The following is a 27849-nucleotide window of genomic DNA, read 5'->3' as shown; positions in this document are numbered from 1 at the left end:
GCTGGGGACTTTGCTGCCCTTAGAGGCTCCACCTGCCCACAGCATCTCAGCTGTAGAGGCTGGTCTGGGCACAGGGACAATTTCCCCGAGAAAGAGAGTTCGCATTTGAAAGGGACTAACGGAAGCTTTTATGTCTCCCTCCACCAATTTCAGCTTCTATTGAAGCGGAAGCTAGACGGGAAACAAAGGCCACACTGATTTTCTTCAGAGAGAACACATTACCATGTAAAAAATGCTAATTGCTCTGTGGGAAATGTTTTTATTTTGCAAATACTCTGTGGTTCTGAAGTGACAGCACGATTACATGTCTGACAGTATCACTGGTACAATCTCCCGGCTCCTCAGGGAGAGCAATGTTTTTCCTCCCAGAAAGCAAGCCAAAGTCTCTGGTCCTAAAGGTCCACTTGATTTAAACACGATTCAAAAGAAGTAAAAACAGATGATAACAGCAAATAATGAAAGCTTGGCAATTTAACTAAAACAAACGATCTTATCCAGAACATTATGGGAATGTGAAAGAGAACTGCAGAAATAACTCTGTAACTTGGTTTTTACCACTTTCCAATGGCTCGCTCTCATCTCCAAATGGAGAAATGTGAGAGGAACTGGGAGAAAAGAAACCAGAAGAGTGTAGGAAAACGTCAACATGAGAAAGAAATATAATAGGAGAGTGGAGGAAGGGGACAGCTTCAGGGTCGCTCTCTCGGAGACCCTCCTGCCTGTTATGATCTGGATAGACCCGGGCCGGCCTCGTGTTCCGTGAAGGCTGTGCCACAGCGGCTGGTGACCTGTCTCTGGCCATCGAGCACCTAGAAGGCGCTTTCGCAGGAACAGGGCGGCGGCCGGGGGCGCGGCGGGGGTGGGCGCAAGCAGCCGTGCTCTGGCTGCTCCCGCCGAGCGTGGTGATAATGGGGGTGGGGCCAGCGGTAGCGGTGGAGCGCTTGGTGGCCCAGGGCCCCCTCGTCGTCCTCCGCGACACCCTCCCGCGCGCACCACACTGCGCCCAGGCGCCTCCGGAGCCGCCGCCGGAGCTGGCAGTCGCCCGCCTGGAAGAAGAGGTAGACGAAGGGATTGAGAGCGCTGGTGGCCACCCCCACGAGGCGCAGCGCCACCGCCAGGTCCTCGGCCTCCCAGTCTCCCACCGGTCCGGGCAACCACGCGGCCGCCAGCCGTGCAGCGAAGTAGGGCAGCTCGCAACCCACGAACAGCAGCGCCAGCACCAGGCTCATCTTCAGACTCTGTACCTTGGCGTGGGGCAGCGCGCTGGGCGCGGGGGCTCGGCCGGGACTCGCCGGCCAGGGTGCCGCGGCCGATGGGGCCTGGGGCGGGCGCTGCCACCAGGCGCAGAGCAGGCGGCTGCCCGCGACGCCCATGACCGTGACCGGCGCCACGAAGCCCGCGGCGGCCTCGTAGAGCACGTAGACCTGCAGGTGCCAGCGCGGCAGGAGCGCGAAGATGTCGCGGCAGCGACGCCCCCCCGGCCAGGCGCGGGCGGCCGGGGGCGCGGCGGGGGGCGGCGAGGGGGCGCCCCCGCGCACCACGAAGGCGGGGGGCAGCGCCAGCAGCAGCGCCAGCAGCCAGCCCAGGGCGGCGAGGGCGCGCGCGGGCAGCGGCGGGCCCTGCGGACGGCGCACGGCGCGCTGGCGCTCGAGGGCAATGAGCGCCACGAGGTGGGCCGAGGCGGCCCGGCCGGATGCCTGCAGCAGCTGCGCGAAGCGGCACGCTAGGTCGCCCGCGGCCCGGCGCGGCTCGCCCAGCAGCTCCCAGCCCAGCTGCGACAGCGCGGTGCCCCCGCACGCGTACAGGTCGGCCAGGGCCAGCTGCACCAGCAGGAAGTCCATCTTGCGACGCTTGGGACCCGCCCAGGGCCCGCCGCCGCCACACAGGCGGCACAGCACCGTGGCGTTGCCGGCCACCGCCACCACCAGGATGACCCCCAGGAAGACCAGGCGGACGCGGCGGCTGGGCGGCCCGGGCGGCGGCGGCGGCGGCGGCCCCGGGGCGGGGGCTCCCTGTCCGGAAGTCAGGTTGAGACCCCAGCCCAGCGAGATGGGTACGGAGAGGTTGGGTGCCGGCGACAGAGTTGAGGGGCTGAAGGGATCCTCCATCCTTAGCCTGGAGGAAGAGGAGGTAGCGAAGAAGGCAGGCAGGGCGCGGGAAAGCAAGGTGGAGGCGAGGCTGCGCGGGGCGCGACGCTGGGTGTACGAGTTCCCAAAGTTAGTTGACAACGCACTCGCACAGAGAGGGAGATGGATTGGGGCAGATTTGCGCTTAGTTGTTTTTATAGGTTGTCCTCGTCATTTGTCACTCAAATGTGGGTTGTACACTCGAGGAACACACATGATGCCTATTCTCCACCTTCTTCTCCGCGTCTCCCCTCCCAATCCCGGTGGATCCCCTTCCAGTCTTTGCCGCGCCCCCCACGCTGCCTCGCGGGAGCCGCGAATCCCTGGACTGTGGAATATCTTGCGTTCGCTGTTTGCATGTAGAGCGCAGCCTGACAGAAGGTCGCTTTGCCTGGCCGTTGTAAAGGCTCATGTTAACCTGGGACCAACACACCAGAAAGGAAGGTCCTGCCCCAGGACCCCTCAGTACCCCTCAGAATGGTTTTGAATTGCTACTAGGAAAAAAAGAAAAGACACTAGTTTTGATTAAAAAAAAAAAAAAAGATTTAAAATGCCATGGATCTGCACTAGCATGAGAAAACAGGAACAAAAGAATCCCAACAGCGTTTGGGGCAAAGAGGAGCCCAATGGATGAATCTTTAATAAAGATAAGTCTCCCTCTGGCCAACAATGAGAGTATTTTACTTGGAGAGAACTATAGTCAGTGATGTTGCTTGGCAATTAGGAGTAGCAGTGGTTTGCAGATTGTTTCAAATACTCCTCATTGCTAGAAGCAGTGGATCACAGCTGCTCTCTCGGTGATGTGAAATTCGTTTCATTAGTCTGAAGAGGGCATTAATAGGCTTGATGCAAATAGGTGAAACATTTGTTGCTTTTCTCCTAATACTTTCATCCAGGGATGGATGTGTCATCACAGCTCCCCATTCTCTTGATTCTGTTTTCCAGCAGATGGGAGGTTGCTAGGAGGGACTACGCCTCCAGTAAGCCTAGAGAAAAGGTGACTAAGAAAATGATAAGGCGGCCAATTTTTAAAAAAGAAATCCAAGTCACAGGAAATGGTTTAGATTAAATGCTGTCTCTGTTATTTTAGCCCTCCCTCCTCACAAACACATTTTAGTTTTCCTGTTGGAAGCATCAATTTGTCTTTCATGCTCCCTCCACATTAATCACGGTGACAGGAGACTTCCTGCGCTTTCTGATCTGGGTGTCTGCTGGGGTTCATGTTCACAGGCTGGGGAACTATTTAGCACTTTAAGATGCATGGGATAAGAGGCTTTGGTGGGTGCACATGACAGTCCTGTCAGTTGCTGTAGGAATCCCATTTCCCAAGCTGTTGTCCTTTGGCCAGAGACCTTTGTCATCTTCATCATCATATCCTCAGTGCCTAGCCCTGGGCCTGACACAGGGTAGGGATCAGTAAATGCGCTTTGAGTTAATGAGTTAATGAATATATGATGTATTGCAGATAACTTTGAGCAAATGTTCCTGCCTTGACTATAAATCCATCAACCTAAGAAAAAAATGTCTTTCATACCTATGCCAGTATCACCCAGAGGAGCCCAGGGAAGCTCTGGGGAGATGTAGGACTAGCCATTCTTAGTGGAACATTTAAGAAAGAGAGAGAGTGACAGCCTTGGGAAATCAAACACCTGGTTTAATTTTCACATTCTCCCCCAGAGGGTTTTGCCTGTGGCCTTTTTCTGAGTAACATACATCATTCTAGCTTGTGATCCACTTTTTCTAGGAAGCTCTCGCTGAGCAATACCCATAATTCAATAATTCTCCTAGCCAATATCAGTTTAATACTTCTCAAGATAATTCTATAATTTGTCTCAAATTTGTTGAAATGCTCTCATATAACAAAACGAGACTCTACCAGCAAAATTACATTTCACAGAACTTAGCTTTACTAGGACTTGATAAAACATTGATTTTAAAAAATAATGCTTCTCAAAATAATGCATGCACATGATTTGGAAAGTCACATAGAAGTAGAGTGCTGATAACAACATAAAGACTTCTCTGTCCACACATCCTCTTCTTTCCCCTCTTCTAGAGGGAACCAGTTTAGATTCCATTTGCCGTGTCTTCTGGCATTTACTTAATTCCATAATTCTAAATAGTAAGAATGTAATGCTGTTTATTGATTCAATGATTTTAGATATTATCCATTAGCTTCTTATTAGATAAAGATTTGGCTCTCACACCTCTGCCCCCACTGTTTCTCCTTTCCCATACTATTAATACAGTAATATTGTAATTTTGCGTTAGATCTGTTTTCAGTGTTTACATTATTATGAAAAGATATTCTCAGTGGAATGTTGTAGTATATTATGAATATCATTATTTTCTTTTTCTTTTTTTTTTGCTGAGGAAGATTAGCCCTGAGCTAACATCTGTGCCAGCTTCCTCTACTTTATATGTGGGTTGCCGCTACAGCATGGCTGATGAGTGGTATAGGTCCGTGCCTGGGATCTGAACCTGCAAACCCGGGCCACAGAAGCAGAATGTGCCGACTTAACCACTGCACCACGGGGCCGGCCCCTCTTTTTCTTTTTCTTGAAGTTAATAATTGCCTTTTCTTAATTTTCATTGTTACCATAGCTAATTCTTCCTATTCTTTTAAATAGTTCCTCAGTACACTTTCCGCAAGGTCAGTTTTGTAGCATTAATACAGCAATTCCAATTTTTTTTCTTGGAAAGCTTCTTACCAGGGACCTGCATTTCCCTCTTACGTGGGCTGGTTTCTTTCTGGGCCTGCTGCATGACTATCATCCTGGAACGTCCATTTGTTGTCATCCAAGCATCTCCCTTTACCATCATCCTAGAGATTCCTTTCACTTCCTAGTGCTGGTTCTCCTGTTTTCTAATTTCATGTATTTTTCCTTTCTTGGTTTATTTCCTTGCTTGGGTAGAAAGCATCCTTCAGTGGCATCTTGAGGAAGGGCAACTTTTTTGTTTTTTTTTTTCCAGATTGTAATAATGTGGGATTTTTTCTTTTTTAAATTTTTTGTTTATTGCAGTAACATTGGTTTACAACATTGTAAAAATTTCAGGTGTACATCACTACACATCCACTTCTGCACAGATTACATCATGTTCACCACCAAAACACCAACTACAACCCATCACCACACACATGTACCGAACCATTCCCTTCACCCCCTTCCCCCCCCCCCACCCCGGCAACCACCAATCCAATCTCCATCCCTATGTGTTTGTTTATTGTTGTTATTATCTACTACTTGATGAAGGAAATCATATGGTATTTGACCTTCTCCCTCTGACTTATTTCACTTTGCATAATACCCTCAGTGTCCATCCATGTTGTCACAAATGGCTGGATTTCATCGTTTCTTATGGCTGAGTAGTATTCCATTGTGTATATATACCACATCTTCTTTATCCATTCGTCCCTTGATGGGCACTTAGGTTGCTTCCAAGTCTTGGCTATTGTGAATAATGCTGCAATGAACACAGGGGTGCATGTACCTTTACAAATTGGTGTTTTCAAGTTCTTTGGATAAATCCCCAGCAGTGGAATAGCTGGATCATATGGTAGTTCTATCCTTGATTTTTTGAGGAATCTCCATACTGTTTTCCATAGTGGCTGCACCAGTTTGCACTCCCACCAGCAGTGTATGAGAGTTCCCTTCGCTCCAACACATGTTGTTTCCTGTCTTGTTAATTATAGCCATTCTGACGGGCATGAGGTGATATCTCATTGTAGTTTTGATTTGCATTTCCCTGATAGTTAGTGATTTTGAACATCTTTTCATGTGTCTGTTGGCCATCTGTATATCTTCTTTGGAGAAATGTCTGTTCAAGTCTTTTGCCCATTTTTTAATTGGGTTGGTAGTTTTTTTATTGTTGAGATGCATTAGTTCTTTATATATTTTGGAGATTAAGCACTTATCAGATGTATGGTTTGCAAATATCTTCTCCCAATTGTTAGGTTGTCTTTTCGTTTTGTTGATGGTTTCCTTTGCTGTGCAGAAGCTTTTTAGTTTAATGTAGTCCCATTTGTTTATTTTTTCTATTGTTTCTCTTGCCCGGTCAGACATGGTGTTTGAAAAGATGTTGCTAAGACCGATGTCGAAGAGCGTACTGCCTATGTTTTCTTCTAGAAGTTTCACAGTTTCAGGTCTTACATTCAAGTCTTTAATCCATTTGGAGTTAATTTTTGTGTATGGTGTAAGGTAAGGGTCTACTTTCATTTTTTTGCATGTGACTATCCAATTTTCCCAACACCATTTGTTGAAGAGACTTTCTTTTCCCCATTGTATATTCTTGGCTCCTTTGTCAAAGATTAGCTGTCCATAGATGTGTGGGTTTATTTCTGGGCTTTCGATTCTATTCCATTGATCTGTGTGTCTGTTTTTGTGCCAGTACCATGTTGTTTTGGTTACTATAGCTTTGTAGTATATTTTGAAATCAGGGAGTGTGATACCTCCAGCTTTGTTCTTTTTTCTCAGGATTCCTTTAGCTATTTGGGGTCTTTTGTTGTTCCGTATAAATTTTAGGATTCTTTGTTCTATTTCTGTGAAAAATGTTGTTGGAACTTTGATAGGGATTGCATTGAATCTATAGATGGCTTTAGGAAGTATGGACATCTTAACTGTGTTAATTCTTCCAATCCAAGAGCACGGAATATCTTTCCATTTCTTTGTGTCTTCTTCAATTTCTTTCAGAAATGTTTTATAGTTTTCGGTGTACAGATCTTTCACCTCTTTGGTTAAGTTTATTCCTAGGTATTTTATTCTTTTTGTTGCAATTGTAAATGGGATGGTGTCTTGACATGAGTACAGCCATGTTTGGCCGCTCCATTGACCTACAGCCACCAGCACAAAAAGAAATATAAAAGCTGCTTTCTGCGTGGTGGGAACTGGCCCTTCTCTCACGGAGGGAGTTGCAGGTTGTAACATTTCAAGGCTCTTGGAGCGTCGTAGCACGGGATGGACTGGCCATCTGTGCCGGGCTAGGACGATAACCAAAGAGAACAATGCACGTACACAACTACTGGGCTGGGACGTTAGCCAGGGGGCTCAGTGCACGTACGCCACTGATAACCATTTGTGCATGGAAACACTAAATGCTTGCTCTGCAAACTCTGTAATTGCTTACTCTGAAAATTACTGATGGTATAAAAACTGCTGGAAACTGAGACCCAGAGAGAGTTCCACCTGTGGAAGGGACACCTTGCCCAGGACGTGTGATCCTTGCCCAGCCGCGTCGATTGACAGAGCTCTCCCGGCAGTGGGGCGTGGATGTTGTGAGTAACTGATTTGATGTGAAGCAATTGATTTGATATGAAGTAATTGATTTGATGTGTTCTCTTTTTGGTCAACCTGGTGTTTCTCTTTCTGGTTGATTTGTGTCATTTCTCTTCAGCCGGTGTGGGTGCTTTCCCTTTCCAGTCGGGCTGATGTTTTTTCCCTCTTAATGCTTGACCTATCTAGATCTGTTTGCAGACTATCACCTTTACTATCCTCTATATAATAAAATATACCTTCAGTCCATTTGTTTGGAGTGGAAAGTGTCTTTTACGTCTCCGATCGAATCCCCGAACCTCTCGTAACATAATTGGCGCTGTGAGCAGGATTCGATTAAGGAGATGGCTTTCCTGTTCAAACAAAGGGTAACTGAAGCCAAGGTGGAAGAGATCCCAGGATGGGAGGACCCTCCCTTTTGCACTCTGGCTGGGGAGTGGGCTCATAGGTCAGGATTACGTGAATCTTGGGATGTTCGTCTGCAAGATATGAATCATTGGATGTGACCAAAACTTTGCAGACAGCAGGAAAAAAGAGATAATGTTTCTTTTCTGGCACGGCGAGGTTAATGTTTATTGACTGCTTATCGTCGGGCTATGGAAGATAGGGATAAAATACAAGGGAGAATGTACTCTTGAAAAAAGAAGTTTCAAATTTACAATCCCGGCTGATGTCACCCAAAATAAACTCTTTCCTTGCCGTGAGCCTGGCATTCTAGTTTTATTTGGCCCCTCTTAAGTGACAAATAGTGAGCCTAAATGTGTATCCAATAATAATTTGGCGAGCCAGCCGGGAGGCTCTTTGTCCGTGGCTCGGTGGGTCTGGGCCGGGTGGGATGTCCTGGGAAACAGTCCAGCAGCTGCCTAGGTGATTTGCCCTAGGGACTGCTCCCAGTGCTTTCCATCTGACCTGGCACCGCTGACCCTGGGCACATTTTTCTTATGACAGGGAAACAGGCTCTAGAATTATTTGTTTGTTTGCCTATTTGTTTGTTTTTGCTTACACCAACAACTCCCTTCCCCTCCATCTGGAGTCCTGTCTCTTTAAGAGGCAGGGCTATCCCTACTGGAATGGGAATAATTGTAGGACTTTTACCCAGAATCTGTTAGATGCATCTATCTGTTCTGTTTGGGATCCCATTTAACTGTCTGTTCTGTGTGTTTGTAATTTTGAAGGGGGGAAGTTCCATCTGTCCCCAAGGAGAGCCTCTGGGCCACCTCTTGGCTAAATGGGCTATATTCAGCTAGGAGCCCATATCCAAGAAGAAGATAGTTTTTTTCTTGTAACACCACATTGCCACAATATTCCATAGACTCCAGAGAGAAAAAGTGACCAAAATGGGGCAATTTCAATTTACCAAAACTGATGTATTTGCTTATGAAATTGGAAAAAGCCAACTAAAAAGTTAAACCACTAGTGGGAAGCCTATTTTAATCTTTTGAGGTTTTTAAACAAAATCAAAAATACTGTATTGCCTCTTTAAGAGAAAATAATTAAGCAATTAAACATGCCAGTAGCCTAAGCTGAATCTGCTGCTCCCCTCCCCTCTCTTGCTGAGCTTCCCCACTTCAACTCCCCCGGAATTCCTAATCTGAAATTAAACAAGTGAAAATAAATAAACTTTTGAAATAATTTGAAATTGGGATGGCTATTCTGGAGAATCTGATGAGTTCACCTTAAGGGTCGCCCTTAAAAGAGAGGATTCAAAACCTCTCACGATGAAATGCAATCTTTAATTAATACACAGAGACTTCTAAAAGACAAAGTTATTTCAAAAACAGCTTCCAAAATCTTTTTGGTAACTTGAAGCTTTAGAGTTTTGCTAAATTAAGTTGATAAAAATTTATTGAGTCTCTGGGTCGTTTCCACATAAGATAAAACATTAAAAATTGGTTACTAAGCATAGAATTGTCTGCCTTTGGTTTCTTAGAGAAACTGACAAATACTTACATTTATTGATAAACATGTTCTATGCATGTTGAGGAATTTTCTATGAGAAAGTACACATTTCTGGAAAGTCTGTATACAAAAAAAGCAAAAGGTATGTTGTCCATAAAGAAGGTATAAAGAATAGAGATATTTATGTTTGTTTTGTTAAGAAAAATAAATTTGTCCTAAAGTACTAAGAAAAGAAAAAAGGCGTAGGACAAATTCTAAATGTAAAAAATAAGTGACAGAAGGTTTGTAAAAGTAAAGCCCTGAGGAGTTTTGCACATGATCAAGTTGGCTAAAGTAAGCTGATAAAAAATTAAAATTTGGCTTTCTCTCTTTAAAGGTAATTTTCTTAAACTTTTAGTCTGCTCTTTATATAGAGATTAAAAGGTGTTCTTTTGAATAAGTCTATATAAAAGACAAAACACCTATGTTTTGTTAAAGTAATTTCCTATGTTCAAAAAGACTAAAGTCTCTCTATTAAGGTTTTTCTTTTTGTTTTTTGACTGTTTTAACTCTCTGTTTGCCTTTCACTATTTTTGTTATCCACTTGATTAAATAAATAACTAGGCATTATTTCCTATTTGACCAAGTGTTTTAAAATCTTTTGATATTTTTGATAAACTTCTGCCAAAATTAAAGTTTTTTTAACTTAAAAAAGAAATTACAAAAAAGACATATGATTATGATGCCAAAATACAATTGTTACTGTATTTCATGTTGATGCTCACAGTTCTTTAACTTCTACAGAACAAAAGCATAACTCTTATGCTGATCAGCTGGTGCAAAGTCATGCAACGCACAACCCAGGCTTAGCACAATAGGTCCACGAAAAGAGTGGACACTTGGGAGAACAAACTTCATACAGGTGGGCACAACAAAGGGGAATCCTTGTCACCCATGATGATATTGCCACTGCAGTAAAACAATGTCAGTTATGCCAACAGTTAAATAAATGGGGAGTTCCACACCCCTACCAAGGTCATATCCAAAAGAGATTATTTCCCACTCATACCTGGCAAATAGATTTTATTGGACCATTGCCAAATTCTTGTGGATATACTTATGCCTGCACTGCTGTTGATACATATTCTGGTTATTTATTGGCTATACCAGCTAAAGTGGCCACCCAACAGAGTGCCATAAAATTATTAGATACAATTAAGTTATATTATGGAACACCAAGACAAATTCAGAGTGACAATGGTTCCCACTTTACAGGTAAGTTGATTCAAACCTATACCAAGGAAAATTATATAGAATGGATTTATCATATACCTTATTACCCCCAAGCTGCAGGCCTCATAGAACGAATGAATGGATTGCTTAAACAACAATTGAGGAAACTTGGTCATGGCTCATTAAAGGGGTGGCACAACCATCTAAGTACTGCTCTAAATATGTTAAATAACAGGCCACTAGGCCCTAATGAGACTCCTCTGTCAAGGTTGTTACCAACAAAGATTACAGAAGTGGCAGCCGCCACCCATGAGCTTATGACCTTAACCTATTGGCCCCTGACTCAGTCTGCTAAACCGCCTTTTCGTGCCACGGCCGAAGCGGCTGGATTGGATTTATCTACTGTTCATTCTATTCAACTGCCCCCTAAGAAGCAGTCTATAGTCCCTACTGGGATAGGGGTACAATTTCCCAAAAATACCTTTGGTTTGTTAAAAGGACGCTCTGGACTGGCAGCAAAAGGTATTGATGTACTGGGAGGAGTCATTGATCCAGATTACCAGGGAGAAATAAAATTTATATTATATAATGGTAGTGACACAGTACTAACTGTAGAGGCTGGGGAACGAGTGGGACAATTATTGGTGCTTCCCCTCTTGACTCCAAATGTGTCACAAGGACAACCTCCAAGTGAATTAACTAAAAGAGGAATGCAAGGATTTAGGTCTACAGATGGATGGAAACCTGGAGCAAAAGTGTGGGTGACACATCCACCCAATGCGGCTCCCCGTGCCGCAGAAATAGTGGCCCAAGGGCCCACTGCAACACTCATAGTAATGTATCCAGGAAATGAACAATTATATCATGTTCCTAAAAATTCTGTTTCTTTGCGTGAATAGATATTCCTGCTGTGTTCGCTATGCTGTGCTGCACCTCCATGTCTGCTGCAGACCTACATGCCAACTAATGTCTCTGTAGGACAACCTTTGACCCTGCACTGCTGGACCAACTGCTCTACACCAGTGGGAGCTATAACCTGGACTATGAATGACCGAGAAATTTGGTCTCAGAAACATCAAGCAATCTCTCAGTATAAGCCTATATCTGACCAGTCATGGAGAACTAGTTATAATTTCTCTATTACCCTGCCTTCTGCTACTCTCTGTGATGGGGGCTGGTCTGGACTTCTGCAAGCTAATTTGTTAGGCCTAAGTGTTACCTTATCTAATGTTATCTTTGATACTGTACATGATTTGCAAGATCAAGTTAATAACATTTCATATTCTAAGGGGTTATTTGGTTACCTTGGGGTTTGGGTCCTTTATTGTGAGATAGTTTTATAATTATTGTAGTCATTGGATTTTGGATTCTTGGATGTGCCTTATGTACTTGTGTACGAAGTTCATTGTCTGTGCGTATGGTGTCTTATGGTTAATGGAGACGGCCACGGCCGAATGTGTCTTGACATGAGTACAGCCATGTTTGGCCGCTCCATTGACCTACAGCCACCAGCACAAAAAGAAATATAAAAGCTGCTTTCTGCGTGGTGGGAACTGGCCCTTCTCTCACGGAGGGAGTTGCAGGTTGTAACATTTCAAGGCTCTTGGAGCGTCGTAGCACGGGATGGACTGGCCATCTGTGCCGGGCTAGGACGATAACCAAAGAGAACAATGCACGTACACAACTACTGGGCTGGGACGTTAGCCAGGGGGCTCAGTGCACGTACGCCACTGATAACCATTTGTGCATGGAAACACTAAATGCTTGCTCTGCAAACTCTGTAATTGCTTACTCTGAAAATTACTGATGGTATAAAAACTGCTGGAAACTGAGACCCAGAGAGAGTTCCACCTGTGGAAGGGACACCTTGCCCAGGACGTGTGATCCTTGCCCAGCCGCGTCGATTGACAGAGCTCTCCCGGCAGTGGGGCGTGGATGTTGTGAGTAACTGATTTGATGTGAAGCAATTGATTTGATATGAAGTAATTGATTTGATGTGTTCTCTTTTTGGTCAACCTGGTGTTTCTCTTTCTGGTTGATTTGTGTCATTTCTCTTCAGCCGGTGTGGGTGCTTTCCCTTTCCAGTCGGGCTGATGTTTTTTCCCTCTTAATGCTTGACCTATCTAGATCTGTTTGCAGACTATCACCTTTACTATCCTCTATATAATAAAATATACCTTCAGTCCATTTGTTTGGAGTGGAAAGTGTCTTTTACGTCTCCGATCGAATCCCCGAACCTCTCGTAACAGATGGTATTCTTAATTTCTCTTTCTGCTACTTCGTTGTTAGTGTATAGAAATGCAACTGATTTTTGTATGTTGATTTTGTATCCTGCAACTTTACCATATTCGTTTATTACTTCTAAAAGTTTTCTGGTGGATTCTTTAGGGTTTTCTATATATAAAATCATGTCATCTGCAAATAGTGACAGTTTCACTTCTTCCTTTCCAATTTGGATCCCTTTTATTTCTTTCTCTTGCCTGATTGCTCTGGCTAGGACTTCCACAACTATATTAAATAGGAGTGGTGACAGTGGGCATCCTTGTCTGATTCCTGTTCTTAGAGGGATAGCTTTCAGTTTTTCACCATTGAGGATGATATTAGCTGTGGGGCATATATGGTCTTTATTATGTTGAGGTACTTTCCTTCTATCCCCATTTTATTCAGAGTTTTTATCATAAATGGATGCTGTATCTTGTCAAATGCTTTCTCTGCATCTATTGAGATGATCATGTGATTTTTATTCTTCATTTTATTAATGTGGTGTATCACGTTGATTGATTTACGAATGTTAAACCATCCCTGCATACCTGGAATAAATCCCACTTGATCATGGTGTATAATCTTTTTAACGTATTGTTGTATGCGATTTGCTAGTATTTTGTTGAGGATTTTTGCGTCGATGTTCATCAGTGATATTGGCCTGTAATTTTCTTTTTTTTTTTGTTGTCCTTGTCTGGTTTTGGTATCAGGGTAATGTCAGCTTCGTAGAATGAGTTAGGGAGCTTCCCCCCCTCCTCAATTTTTTGGAAGAGTTTGAGAAGGATAGGTATTAAGTCTTCTTTGAATGTTTGGTAGAATTCACCAGGGAAGCCGTCTGGTCCTGGACTTTTATTTTTGGGGAGGTTTTTGATTACTGTTTTGATCTCCTTACTGGTGATTGGTCTATTCAAATTCTCTACTTCTTCTTGTTCCAGTTTTGGAAGGTTGTATGATTCTAAGAATTTATCCATTTCTTCCAGATTGTCGAATTGGTTGGCATATAGCTTTTCATAGTATTCTCTTATAATCTTTTGTATTTCTGAGGTGTCTGTTGTAACCTCTCCTCTTTCATTTCTGATTTTACTTATTTGTGCCTTCTTTCTTTTTTTCTTAGTGAGTCTAGCTAAAGGTTTGTCTATTTTGTTGATCTTTTCAAAGAACCAGCTCTTGGTTTTATTAATTTTTTCTATTGTTTTTTTGGTCTCTATTTCATTTATTTCTGCTCTGATTTTTATTATTTCCCTTCTTCTACTGATTTTGGGCTTTGTTTGTTCTTCTTTTTCCAGTTCCTTTAGGTGCATTGTTAGATTGTTTATTTGAGATTTTTCTTGTTTGTTGAGATAGGCCTGTATCGCTATAAACTTCCCTCTTAGAACCGCTTTTGCTGTATCCCATAAATTCTGGCATGTAGTATTTTCATTTTCATTTGTCTCCAGGTATTTTTTGATTTCTTCTTTGATTTCTTCGTTAACCCAGTCATTGTTCAGTAGCATTTTGTTTAATCTCCACGTATTTGTGGTTTTTCTGATTTTCTTCCTATAGTTGATTTCTAGTTTCATACCGTTGTGGTCAGAAAAGATGGTTGGTATTATTTAAATCTTCTTTAATTTATGGAGACTTGTTTTGTGGCCTAATATGTGATCAATCCTGGAGAATGTTCCATGTGCATTTGAAAAGAATGTGTATTCTTTGGTTTTTGGATGGAATGCTCTGTATATATCTACTAGGTCCATCTGTTCTAGTGTGTTGTTTAAGGCTAATGTTTCCTTATTGATCTTCTGTTTGGATGATCTATCCGTTGGTGTAAGTGGAGTGTTAAAGTCCCCTACTATTATTGTGTTACTGTCTATTTCTGTTTTTATGTCTGTTAATAATTGCTTTATACATTTAGGTGCACCTACATTGGGTGCATAGATATTTACAAGTGTTATATCCTCTTGTTGGATTGTTCCCTTGATCATTATGTAATGCCCTTCTTTGTCTCTTTTTACAGTTTTTGTTTTAAAGTGAGGAAGGGTAACTTTTAGAGACCTTGCATTTCTGAAAATTTCTTTCTTTTACCCTTATGCTTAACTGGTGATTTGGCTGGGTTTAGAATTCTATATTGGAACCATTTTCCTTCTGAATTTTGATGGCATTGCTCTATTGCCTTCTGGCTTCTAAGTGTTTGTGTTGAGAAGCCTAAAGCCATTCTGATTCTTGATTTGTTTGGATGTATTCATGGTTTTTTTCTGTTCTAGAAGCTTATTGATTTTTCTCTTTGTCTCTGGCAAATTTCCCCAAAGATGTGTTTTATGATGGGTTTATTTTCATCCACTGTGCAGGGCACAGTCAAGGATCATGAGTTGTATTTAATTGTAATATTTCTCTAGTGGCCTTTAATCTAGAACATTTTCCCAGCCTTTCTTTCTCCTTTCACAACACTGCTCGGATGACAGCTGGCCTAGAGGGCAACCTGTCCAGACTGAATTGACATGACTCATGTAATAGACACAAAGAGGGCTCTCACTGCTATGTCCTCAGCCTCTGGACAGTCTTTTTTTTTTTTTTTGTTTTTTTGTTTTTTGTGAGGAGATCAGCCCTGAGCTAACATCCGCCAATCTTCCTCTTTTTTTTTTTTTGCTGAGGAAGACGGCCCTGGGCTAACATCTGTGCCCATCCTCCTCCACTTTATATGGGACGCCGCCACAGCATGGCTTACCAAGCAGTGCGTCGGTGCGCGCCCGGGATCCGAACCAGCGAACCCCGGGCCGCCGCAGCGGAGCGCACGCACTTAACCGCTTGCGCCACCGGGCCGGCCCCTCTGGACAGTCTTTTTAACCTTATGACGTATTGGATGACGTGGCCTACCAAAAGAGAATTAACCAAGAAAAAAGAGCAGAGATCCAAGAAACAGGGACTCCAACTCAAGAGAAAGGCAGAGTTTCAGTGATGACAACAAATGGGTCTGAAGGGTCCATGACACGTGTTTTGCAGAATGTCTCTAAAGTTGTGTTTGTTTCCACATAATTAAATTTGGATTAGACTTTTAGGGCTGAAGTACTACATCAGTAATACTGTGTCCTCAGTGCATCATTTCAGGGACAATGCTAGTTTGTCTCAATATTGGTAGTGTTAAGCTTGACATATATCTTTTAAAAACTAAATATTTTTTATTACATAAATAGTACATATTAATTGCAGAAAAATTAGACAATACAGATTAACAACAAAAAATCACTTAACATACCACCCAGAGATAACTGTTGTTAATACTTAGTTACATATCCTTCAGACTTTAATGACCAGATCTATATATTTACAAAAATACATTACACTATATACAATATTTTGTATCCTGCTTTTTTTCCAGTTAAGATTATGTTTGGACAGCTTTCCATGTCAATCAATAAAACGTGATATAATTATCTGTTTAATGTGGAATAGATTACAATTATTTAAATAACTCCCTATTTTTGGACAAAGGTTTTCCAATTTTCACTTTATAAATAATTCTGTGAAGAACATCTCTTCACATATATCCTTGCACACACATTCAATTATTCCCTTAAGATAAAATCCTAGGATTGGAATTGCTAGGGCAGAGCACGTGCATTTTTAAAGCATTTTAACACGTGGTGCTGAATTGCCCTTGACAAAGGGCACAAGCAAATGTATATCTTTTTCCCCATAGTCCCAACAATAATGAGCCTCATCACTGTTTTTAATTTTTGTTATTCTCATAGATGAAAAAAATCGTGTTTCATTATTTCTTCATTTTAAAATTCAGATATAATTCACATACCATAAAATTTAGCCTTTAACAGTGTACAATTCAGTGCTTTTCTGTATATTCACAAGTTTGTGCAACCATCACCACTATCTAATTCCAGGACATTTTCATCACTCCAAAAAGAAACCCCATACACATTCCTTCTTCCCCTAGTCCCTGGAAACCACTAATCTACTTTCTGTCTTTGTGGAGTTGTCTATCCTGGACATTTCATATAAATGCAATAATATACTATGTGGCCTTTGTGTCTGGCTTCTTTCTCTTAGCATAATGTTTTTAAGGTTCCTCTATATTGTGGCATGTAACAGTACTTCATTCCTCCTTATGGCTAAATAATATTCCATTGTGTGGATTACACATTTTGGATTACACAAAACCACATTTTATTTATCCATTTATCAGCTGATGGACATTTGGGTTGTTTCTACTTTTGAGCTATTGTGCATAATGCTGTGATGAATATTTGTGTACAGGTTTTTCTGCAAACACCTCATTTCAGTTCTCCAGGACATATACCTACGGGTGGAATTGCCAGGTAACACGGTAATTCTATGTTTAACTTTTTGAGGAACTTCCAAACTGTTTTCCGTAGAGGCTGCACCATTTTACATTCCCACCAGTAATGTATAAGTGTTTCCATTTCTCCCTCTGTGTAGATACAGATTCCTATTTGACATCATATTCATTCTGCTTGAAGAATGTCTTTTAACATTTCTTATAGTTCAGGTCTGCTGGCAACGAATTGATGAGAAATCTGCCTTAATTCTTGTCTTTGTTCCTTTGTATGGAATGTTTCTTCTTCCTGTGGTTGCCTCCAAGATTTTCTCCTTCTCTGTGTTTTCCAGCAGTTTGACTAGGATGTGCTTAGGTGTGTTTTTCTTTGTCTATATTCTGTTTGGGCTTCTCTAAACATTTAGGTTGGTGATTTGTTGTTTTTCATTAATTTTTGAAAATTCTCAGCCATTATCTTTTTAGATATTTCTTCTGACATGTTGCCTCTCTCTGTTCTCCTTCTGTGATTTCAGTTACACATATCATACCTTTTCATATTGTCCCACAGCTCTTGGATGCTCTGCTCTGTTTTCCCCACTTTCTCTCTTTTTTTTCTACTCTTTTTTCTCTTTCCCATCTCTCCTCAGAGGGACTTGTTACCCTTTGAAATTCAGGATTTTATTAAAAAAAAATTTATTGGCCTATATTCAAGTTCACTCATTCCTTTTATTTCAAGTTCACTAATTTTTTTTTTTGTGTCTAGTCTGCTGATAAGCCATTTGAAGGAATTCATCCATGATACCATATCTTTCATTTCTAGGGAGTCAATTTTATTCTTTTTTTTAAAATAGTTTCCATCTCTCTGCTGAGATTCCCTATCTGCTCATGCATATTATCCACATTTTCCCCTAGATCCTTCAATAGATTAATTATAGTATTTTCAAGTCGCTTTCTGATAGTTTCAACTTCTGAGCCATCTCTCAGTCTGGTTCTGTTTACTACTTTATTTCTTGGAAATAGGTCTTGCTTTTTTGCCTTGTAAGTTTTTTTTTTTTTAAAGATTTTATTTATTTATTTTTTCCCCCCAAAGCCCCAGTAGATAGTTGTATGTCATAGCTGCACATCCTTCCAGTTGCTGTATGTGGGACACGGCCCCAGCATAGCCGGAGAAGTGGTGCGCGCCAGGGATCCGAACCCGGGCCGCCAGCAGCGGAGCGCATGCACTTAACCGCTAAGCCACCGGGCGGCCCTGCCTTGTAAGTTTGACTGAACGGCAGACATTATATGTAAAGGGATAATAGTGACTGATGTAAATAGTATTTACTCCTGAAAATGGGCATGTCTTTTCATCTGGCAGGCCGTTAGGGTCTGGGGTAGTTGAGCTAAGTTTGGGTTTGTTGTTGCTATAGTTATCAGTATTATACTACAAACTTCAGACTCCTCTTACTGCTGGTATCTTGCTTTAGTGGGAGGCCTGGAATGCTGGAGGGCTTTTCTCAGTGTTCCCGCTGCACCTCCAACTTTCAGCACCCCTGGCCATGGTGGGCGGGGTGGGAGGTTTCTCTTTCCATGCTTCTGTTCCTAACCCAGACGTAGGGTGCTGTTGCTCTTGGTGGGGCAGGCTGGTTTTCTTGGCTCTCCTATTCTAGCCTCAGTCTTATGCAGGCTCTGGGGGCCTGAGCATCAAGGGTGGGACTTTCTCCACATTCCTGTCCTTTCCCCTTATGGCAGCTGAACTCAGCCTTGTAACTTGCCAAGAGTGTTTCTTGTCCCTATCCCCGTTGCAGGAGATCTTTGCTTTCTCTCATTGCAGGATCCTGAGCATGACTGGGTGTCTGCCTCTCCCCAGCAGCCGTTGATTATAGCAGATACTACTATCATCTGCCCCTCCCCAGTGACAGCTGACCTTTTGCGGAGGACTGGGGGTGAGAGGCTTTCCGGCTCCTGACCCAGTGGTAGATGAGTTTTTCTTGGTATGAGAAAAGGTTCTGGGTTTTATGCATGTCCTCCAGAGGCGGACACTCGCCATCTTTCTCATGAGTGCTAGTTGAGGTCCGTGAAAAAAAGCTCATTACTGGGGGTAGTCTCCCTTGGGTGTGGGGCTCCCAGAGTTTCTACTGTTATTTTCACATACATTTGGCTTTTAAGAAATTGTCAAAATATCAGTTGTTTTCTTACCCACTCTTTTGGCTGCTAGTTTTTCCTCCCAAGTTCTGCCAAAGGTGACACAGTTTGAGTGCCTCACCTTTCCTCAGAGGGGCTTGTCACAGTTGTGAATTCCGTTCACCTGTTGCCTTGCAGCCTCAGTCCTCTGATAGGCTCAAAAAAAAAAAAAGTTTTGATTTTGCAGACTATCTAGCATTTTTTTCCTTTTTGTTTTTGTTAACGTAGGAGCAATATTCCCTTGCAGCTTTCCCTATCCCATATGGAAGCAGAACTCTCGAAACATTATTTAATGATACCAGTCCTTTACCATAAATATCACAAAATTTATGCTAATTTTTTTTCTAACTTCTTGAATTGAACAGTTTATTTTCTCTTAATAATAAAAAGTTTAAGGCTAAGAATATTCTTCCAAGTATGGTTTTCCTTATGTCATATGCGCTCTAAGTTTTCTCATTTTCATTATTTTAAAAATACCATATAACTGTAATTTTATGATGCAAGATTTAAGACTCTGTAACTTTAAAATTTAAAAAAAAAGGAGGGAGGGCTAAAAATCTTATCTGCGAGTTTAATATACATAACTGTAAACATCACCCCCACCCCACCCTGAATGTATGACCATTGTGGAAGGGAATAGTTCTAGCACAGGTCTAGATCTTTTGTGTTTTCCAATTGAGCGTCTTCCACCTAGTTTGTGTTCAGACATCTCTTTCTTGCTCATGGTTCCTCGTCACCAAGTTTTTATACTATAGTATTTTATACTATAGTATTGTATACTATATTGGTATTTATTTATACCAAGTGATTTATAGTATGCTTTAATAGTCAGTAAGAACAGTCCCACCTCAATATTCTTTTTCCATAATGTCATTAGCTATTTCAGACATTCATTTTTACATGAAAACTTTAAGATCATTTAGTCCAATTAAAAAAAAACCCACGGGGATTAAAATCAGGATTGCATGAAATTTATACATTAATTCTGAAGAAGTGGCATTTTAATATTAGATCCTCCCATCCACAAACATGCTGTCACTCCATGTTCAGATCTTGTTTGTATACTTAGCAGAACTTTGTAATTTTTTTCATCTAGGTTTGTGCCTCTTGTTAAACTTTAAAGTATTTTGTAGAATGTCATAAGGTGAGTGGAATATTTTTCCTAATTTCCATTTTTACCTAGTGATTGTTCTTATAGATATATATGGATTTTTGAATATGCAACCATTTAGCAAATTTCATCAATTCCAGTAGTTTTTACTAGGATCCCTTGGGTTTCATGAAATGGAAAACCTCAAATAGTAGAAAGAATAAATACAATATCCACTTTTTTTACAAAGATGAATAAAAACCAATAAGGTTCCAGGTTGATGTGGATGCTTCTGGCCCAAGGCCCATAGTTTGAATAACAAGGTTCCACACCAGTGGTTCCCAATTTTGCTGCACATTAGAATCACGAGGGAAGCTTGTAAAACTCTAGATGCTTGGAGGTGGGAGCCAGGCATTGATATTTTTTAAACATCCCGAGGTGATTCCAATTTGCAGCAAAGTTGTGAGCCATTGTTCTAGACGAGCACTTAGCAAACTATGGCCCACAGGTCAAAGCCTGTGTTTTTGTAAACGAAGTTTCACTGGATCATAGCCATGCTCATTTGTTTACAAATTGTCTGTTGCTGATTTCATGCTACTAAAGCAGAACTGAGGAGTTGTGAAAGAGACCATATGGCTCACGAAGCCTAAAATATTTAGTATCTGGCCTTTTTTATAGAAAAAGAAAAAACAAAGAGGGATAAAGTCCCTTTGTCAACTCTCCTGTGCAGACTTTTGCTAGAATTTACTGTTCCTGGAAGGCTCTGCTTTATTGAGAAGGCTACTCCCTTTCACCCCCTGTCCTGCCATGCCCAATATGTTGCTTTTCTAATCCTGTGTGATATCTGAAAAACTCTAATTCCCAGCAAATTATTTCAACAGTTATTTACTAAGCTTCTACTATGTGTCAGACACTTGGGATACTTTAGGCAACAAAAAAGACAAAAGGCCATGTCTGCATGGAGCTTTCATCCTAGTGGGTAGGAGGGGTGGAGACAGTATAAACAAATTAAATCTGTTAAACATGCACCAAGGTGGATGGTAATGATTTCTACCTTCTATGAGAAGGTAGCATTTGAGCAATGACCTTAAGGAGGTAACAAAGTGAGCCATGTGGAAATCTGAGGGAGGAACCGCAATCCAGGCAGAAAGAATCGACAAGCACAAAGGTCTTGAGGTGGTGCATGCCTGGTGCACCTGGAAAATGACAGGGAAGCCAGTGTGGCTGGAGCAGAGTGAACAAAGTGGGAGTGTGGGAGGAGATGTGGTCTGAGAGATAACATGTGGCCAGATCGTTTAGGGTCTTGTAGCTATTGTAATGACTTTGGCTTTTACAGAGTGAGATGGGAAACCAGTGGAGGGTTTTGAGTATCCAGTGATGTGATCGCATATATCTTAACAGATTCATTCTGGCTTCGGTGTTGAGAAGAGGCTTTCTCCTGTTAGATACCATTTTGATTTAGATATTGTCCTAAAAACTCAATTTACCTACTTATGATCCTATATCTAATATGCTTAAAACATTGCATTGTTTGGTCAATTCTAACAGTGAATGCATCTTAAACGGTTTGGGTTGAATGAGGTGCATTATATTTATCTTCACATGCCTATGTTTTCAGAACAGCGTTTGTATTATTATTGCTTTATTTTTTCCTTATAATTAGCATATATATCCACACATTAGCAATTTTATGTTCTTTAGGTTTAAGTAGGAGATGGGAGGTGGATTTGTATATTTTAATTTTAAACTTAATAACCTAACGTTGAGATCTTTCTCTTAAGGATTTTACTTAAGAATATATCTGAAGTGAAATTTATTTTCTGAAATTCATACATAACTACAAAGATAAGCTCATACAAATTCAACAAAGAACAAAAAACAAAGGAGACAAACTGGCTCATGAAGAAAACTTCCAAGACAGTATGCAAAAGGAAGTTAGGTAAAATTACTTGCAGGTAAGCTTCGTACTGAAAAATATAAGATACCAATTGAAAAACTATTGGTACCAAAAAATGTTGTATTATTGCTACAAAATAAATACATAGAAATAAAGTTTCATATATAAAAACTCAGAAGATATAATGGAAGAAAGATCCACTTAACACACCACCAACAAATGACAGAACAACTAGGAAGAAACTCGCCTCTGGCTGCACGTTAGGATCATCACCTGGAGGGTTATCACACAAAACAACAAAGAACAAAACCGTGATCAGGTGCCATCCCTAGAATTCTGATGTGGTTGGTGTGGCATGGGGCATAGGTGGTATTTTTTAAAGGTCCCTACTTTCCGAAAATCTCTATGAGGAAACTCATCTATATGAAGAAAACTTAGAATACTACCGAGAGATATAAAAGAAGACTTGAAGAAAGGGAAAAGTATACTATATCCTTTAGAATAACTGAATATCATAAAGAATTCAATTCTCCCTAAATTAGGCTATAAATTTAATATGATTTCATAAAAAGACTAACAAGATTTTTCATTTTTGGAACTAGACAAATATTCTAAATTTGCATGGAAAAAATAAGCGAGAGTAGCCAGGACAATTCTGAAAAAGAAAACTGTTGCAAAGGGGCTAGTCTGAGCAGATATTGACTACCACATTAATAAACAAAATAGAAATAGTCCAAAACAAAATAAAAAATGTTTGCAAAGGACCCAAATGTAAATGAGACTTTGGTATATGATAAAAAATGGCAATTCAAACCAATAGAGGAAAAGATAATTTATTCAATAAAAGATGTTATATAATGAAGTGGCATTTCTAACCAATGAGACAAATGTTAGTTTACTCAATAAAAGATCAACTGGGTAGCCATCTAAAAAAAAAACAAACTAAAGTTATATCTCTAATATGTAATACATTCCAGATGGGTCAAGATCTAAGGGTGAAAAATAAAACTCTAAAAGAAGATAAGTGGGGAAGACTATTCTAAATATGTATGCCAGAAAATCCCAAAGCCACAAAAGCAAAGATTCATAAATTTGATTGCATGAAAATGCCAATTTCTACATGTCAAAAAAACACTAGAACAAAGTTAAAAGATAAATTACAAAAAAGGAAAAAAATTTGCAGCTTCTCTTACAGATAAAGAGCTAATGTGTAAAGCATGCCTGCAATAAAAAAGACCAATACCCAACAGAAAAATAGGCAAAGAAGAGAAATAGGAAAGGTCACAGTAAAGGAAATTCTAATGGCTATGAAATATATGAAAAGATGATCTACCTTACTCATAAGAAGACAAAAGAAAAAGCAAAATAATAATAAAATATTTTTTATTTATTAGTTTGGCAAAGGATTTGAGTAGATGCATTGCTGGTGAGAGTATAAATTGGCATCACCTCTTTAGGGGTAATTTGGTAGCATAATTTTGCTAGGTGTACTCTTGCCCCAGCAATTTCATTTTTAGTAGCGAGGAAAAAAAGAGCAAGATGCAGAACATTATGTATAGTATGCTACCATTTGTGTGTGGGGAAAAGTATATATATAAAGTTTGTTGGAGGATGGCCTGGTCTGTCTCTGAAAGCATACACGGGAAGGTGGTCACAGAAGTTGCCTCCAGGAAGGGGAACTAGGTGGCTGGGGGACTGCAAAAGGAGGGAGACTTCATGCTCACTGTTTATCCTTTAGTAAGTACCTTTCGAAACGTGTACCTCGTGCATATATTACCTATTTAAAAAAACAGTAATGAAGTCAGCCATATCCAGGGTCTATCTCCCATTAAATACTCCACATACTCCCATCTACTACATCCAAATGGTCTGTGTCCCATCAAATACAAATAACTCATCAAACAGCATCAAATACTCACAAGTAACTATTTTATGGTTCATAAGTAATAAATAATAATGGTTAAAATATTCTGTATTCCATTTTATTCAGAGGAACATAACTTTATGTTACACTCTGCTTCTATCCTTTAATACTTCTATTGAGTTGTTAGAAGTTGGTAAGAATGAGGTCTTGATAGTAATCATTTTTGAAAATATATAATTCTATAACGTCTTTTAAAATAGAGTACATTCTTTAAAAGTAATTAAAATCAGTAATTAGTAAAATTAACATTTAAAATACATAACTAATCATGATCTTTTAATATTTTTCTATGTAGCTCTAGAACATTATTTTCTTATTTTTGTTCAAATTTTTTTGGATTAGTGTGCGTTTTAAGCCACTGATTGATTGCGCTTTCGTACTTCCTTGGTTCTTTCTGCCAGTCCTGATGCCACCTCAGGTTTGCTATCACATTTGAATAGTTTTGCCCTACACTTTGTTTCCACTTGATAAACTGCTCTTTATTGTACTGGTGGACAGAAGCAGAAACTTTAGGGTAGTTTATAATGGAACGAAGCTTCTGATCCAAAGAATAAGTAATTTCTGGAACTTTTGTGGCAATATTTGTTAGTTCATCTGGATCTGAGGAAAGATCTGAAAGAGAAAAATGAAATACCTGTCAAAATAGTTAGCTGCTAAAAAACCACTTTTTAGAATGTCATTACTCTGTGACAGATAATGTATCAGAATCTATTTTTATTTTCAGTTCCTCTTAGTATAGTAAGATGAAGGACAGTATAAATGGTAAAATAATATACCAAAAGTTAAACACGCCTCTAAATGTATGTTCAGATTATCTTCCTTCCCACCATCCTGTTCTCCCATTTTCTTTTTTTCCATTCTTAGATGGCAGAAACAGTCAAACCCTTATCACTAGTAAGCTAGCTTAGCCCTAATTCTTCCTGTTTTTGATGCCTTGTTTATTTTGACATGCAGAGAAAAAAAAAGAAATGCTTATATTGTTCCATTTGAACATCCCCAAACTTTCCAGCTGTAAGAATTCTTTATTAGCCAAGTCATGTTCTTGCAACTTCACTTACTCCTAGTTTTTTTTTTTTTTTTTGGTGAGGAAGATTGTCCTGAGCTAACGTCTGTTGTCAATCTTCCTCTTTTTGCTTGAGGAAGATTGTCGCTGAGCTAACATCTCTGGCATTCTTCCTCTATTTTGTATGTGGGATGCTGCCACAGTATGGCTTGATGAGTGGTGTGTAGGTCTGCGCCTGGGATCCAAATCTGCAAACTCTGAGCCGAGTGTCGGAGTGTGAGTGTCGGAGTGTCGGAACTTAACTCCTACACCACCTGGCCGGCCCCCTGATTTTTCTTTATATACTAGCATCTTGTGCTTGGACTTTTGGAAGTTACATTCATCGATACTGTCCATTTGAGCAAATAGCCATGGAAATAAATATTTCTCTCAACCACTACCATTGAGAAAATAATGATAAATATTTCAGATAACATAAACACCCTTTTTACCTACAATGTAGGAAGACACAGGATATAACTAGGATGCGAATCTAACTGGAAAAATAGCAAATCAAAAATCTTATGACAATTTACTTAAGATAGTAAATGAACAATGCATGTTGAGGAAAAAACCTCTACAGGCCTATTTGAGTGCATTAGCAAGAAGACCCCGGAAGACATTTATGATTTTTCTAGGTGACTTCAGATGACATCTCTTTGGGAAAGGGAAGTCAATGAATAAACTCAGAGAACATAGGAAAGGCAGGCTCCTCCAGTGATCCTTTGATAGTCACATCTGCGTTCTACAGAACATGGCCAATGAAAGAGCAAGAGATGCCCATCATTCATCAGGATGAAAATTTAAGGACTTTCTCTTGAAGCCAACAATCTTTTGCTCTTAGAGTTAAAAGAGTCAATCAGTTTGGCCTCTAAAGAATTATTATTATTATTATTATTATTATTTTTTGCTGAGGAAGATTAGCCCTGAGCTAACATCTGTGCCAATCTTCTTCCACTTTATACGTGGGCTGCTGCTGCAGCATGGCTGACAAGTGGTGTAGGTCTGTGCCCAGGATCTGAACCCGTGAACCCGGGCCGTGGAAGTGAAGCATGATCAACTTGATCACTATGCCACAGGGGCGGCCCCTGGCCCCTAAAGAATTATTTTGAGTTAATAATTTTGACAGTTGTAACTGGGAAGGAAACTTAGAGAGAAACGAATATTAACAATGGCTTTAGAACATATTTTATGTGCAAAAAGGGGGCAAAGGATAAGCAAAACCTTAAATCTAATAATCTTGCTTAAAAATGAATTCATAGAGTAGTGAAGCCAGCAGGCATTTTTATAGAATGGAAGGAGCATGGATTTTGGAGTCAGACCTGGATTGAAATCCCAGGTCTGCCACTTAGCTGTGAGACCTCACGCGGGTATCTGAATCCCTTTGACCCCTAGTCTCCTTCTATGTAAAATGATAATGGTACCATCCTGTGGAGTTGGGGTGAACATTAAATAATATATGGAGAAGGTCAGGCTCCATAAGATACAGGTGTTAATCCTCCAGAACAGCTGAAACCAAGATACAATGAGAGGGTGTTGATTACTGATTGGGAAAGATAACCATGAGTATTAGAAGACATCTTGATTAGAGAAAGCAGTACTCTCAGTCAGGAGACTCAGATCAAAAGTCTTAGGGCACCTGCTCTGAAATTCAGATGCTGATTTGCAAAGAAGCTGCTCCTCACAAGAGCTACCTTCTGTAGATCGTCCCAGCATGAGGAACAGTAGATATTTATTTATTTAACAATGATTACTGGATCTCTTGAGCAGCGCTATGTAGGTCAGCTCATTACACATAATATTATACTTAAAAAATATATTAACAAATTTACCAAAGAGTTGAGGCGATACTGAAGAGCCGTCAGAGTAGGCTATATACTTCCACTGGTTAGTTCGAAGCATGTAGGTGGAAGCGTTCACATTGCATCCGTGGAATTCACTCAGAATCCAGGGTGGATGCAGGTTTTTGAATTTATGTTCATTCTTCAGTGCTTCTGATGATAATGGCAACAAAGAGTATCCACTCAGGTTCTGAGGCAGAGGAATTCCAGCAATATCTATGTAACGCAAAAAAAACCCACGACATTTTTTAATAACTCATTCTTTCACTAGTTGAATATTCATAAATGACATCATTAAAGGTCACAGAGACTAGAGATTGTATATGGACTTTGTAAATAGACTGTCTAGTTCCAAATGCTTATTCCTCTAGCCATGTGACCTTGGGCATGTTTTTAACAACTCTGAACCTCACTTTCCTCATCTGTAAAAGGGGAATAATAATAATGTCTGTATTTTATAGGTTTAAATATGATAATTTATGTAAAATTCTGAGAACAGTGCCTGGCACAGAGGAAGCCCTCAACAAATATTAGTTAATATCATCAGTCCTTTATTTCTGAATGATTAAATAATCATAGTTGTTTCTCAGATTTGTTCCAGGAGATATTAATAAGACTATACAAAAAAGAGGTTTAGTAGTCATGTATATGTTTGCAAACAATGTTTAAAATTAAATAGGTAAATTTATCATAGATGTAAATTTATTGCTGAAGTGTATCATAAACCTTCAAGGGTGGTATATAGTATGCCATGTGTCTTCAAGTTATTTGATGACAGAACATTTTTTTTACCCCCAAGTAGCATCTTGAAGGACTAGCATTTTGCAGAATATACCTTGGGAAATCCTGGATTATAATG

The 27849-nt window shown here is 40.4% G+C and overlaps 2 protein-coding genes across 2 annotated transcripts in view; both read right to left on the bottom strand.

The window, feature by feature from the left end:
• Positions 1-247: 247 nt before the first annotated feature.
• GPR150 (G protein-coupled receptor 150) lies at positions 248-2163 on the bottom strand. Its single transcript, XM_058531110.1, has one exon. The coding sequence runs from the start codon at positions 2106-2108 to the stop codon at positions 810-812; it is 1299 nt and encodes a 432-aa protein (XP_058387093.1). The 5' UTR covers positions 2109-2163; the 3' UTR covers positions 248-809.
• A 20837-nt stretch (positions 2164-23000) lies between these two features.
• Positions 23001-27849, bottom strand: part of ARSK (arylsulfatase family member K) — a 51309-nt gene continuing 46460 nt past the window's right edge. Inside the window, exons 7-8 of the mRNA XM_058532952.1 lie at positions 26982-27206; positions 23001-24719 (exon numbers count right to left, since the gene is read on the bottom strand). Coding sequence (XP_058388935.1) covers positions 24421-24719; positions 26982-27206 — 524 coding nt within the window. The 3' untranslated portion in view covers positions 23001-24420. The remainder of the gene's footprint in view (positions 24720-26981; positions 27207-27849) is intronic.

The sequence above is a fragment of the Diceros bicornis genome, chromosome 1, assembly GCF_020826845.1.
Source record: "Diceros bicornis minor isolate mBicDic1 chromosome 1, mDicBic1.mat.cur, whole genome shotgun sequence".
NCBI classification, from domain to species: Eukaryota; Metazoa; Chordata; class Mammalia; order Perissodactyla; family Rhinocerotidae; genus Diceros; species Diceros bicornis.
This window is presented reverse-complemented; position numbering and strand designations above follow the sequence as displayed.

Excerpts from the sequence above, each read along its gene's own strand:
- GPR150 (XM_058531110.1), bottom strand. The coding sequence starts at position 2,108 with ATGGAGGATCCCTTCAGCCCCTCAACTCTGTCGCCGGCACCCAACCTC.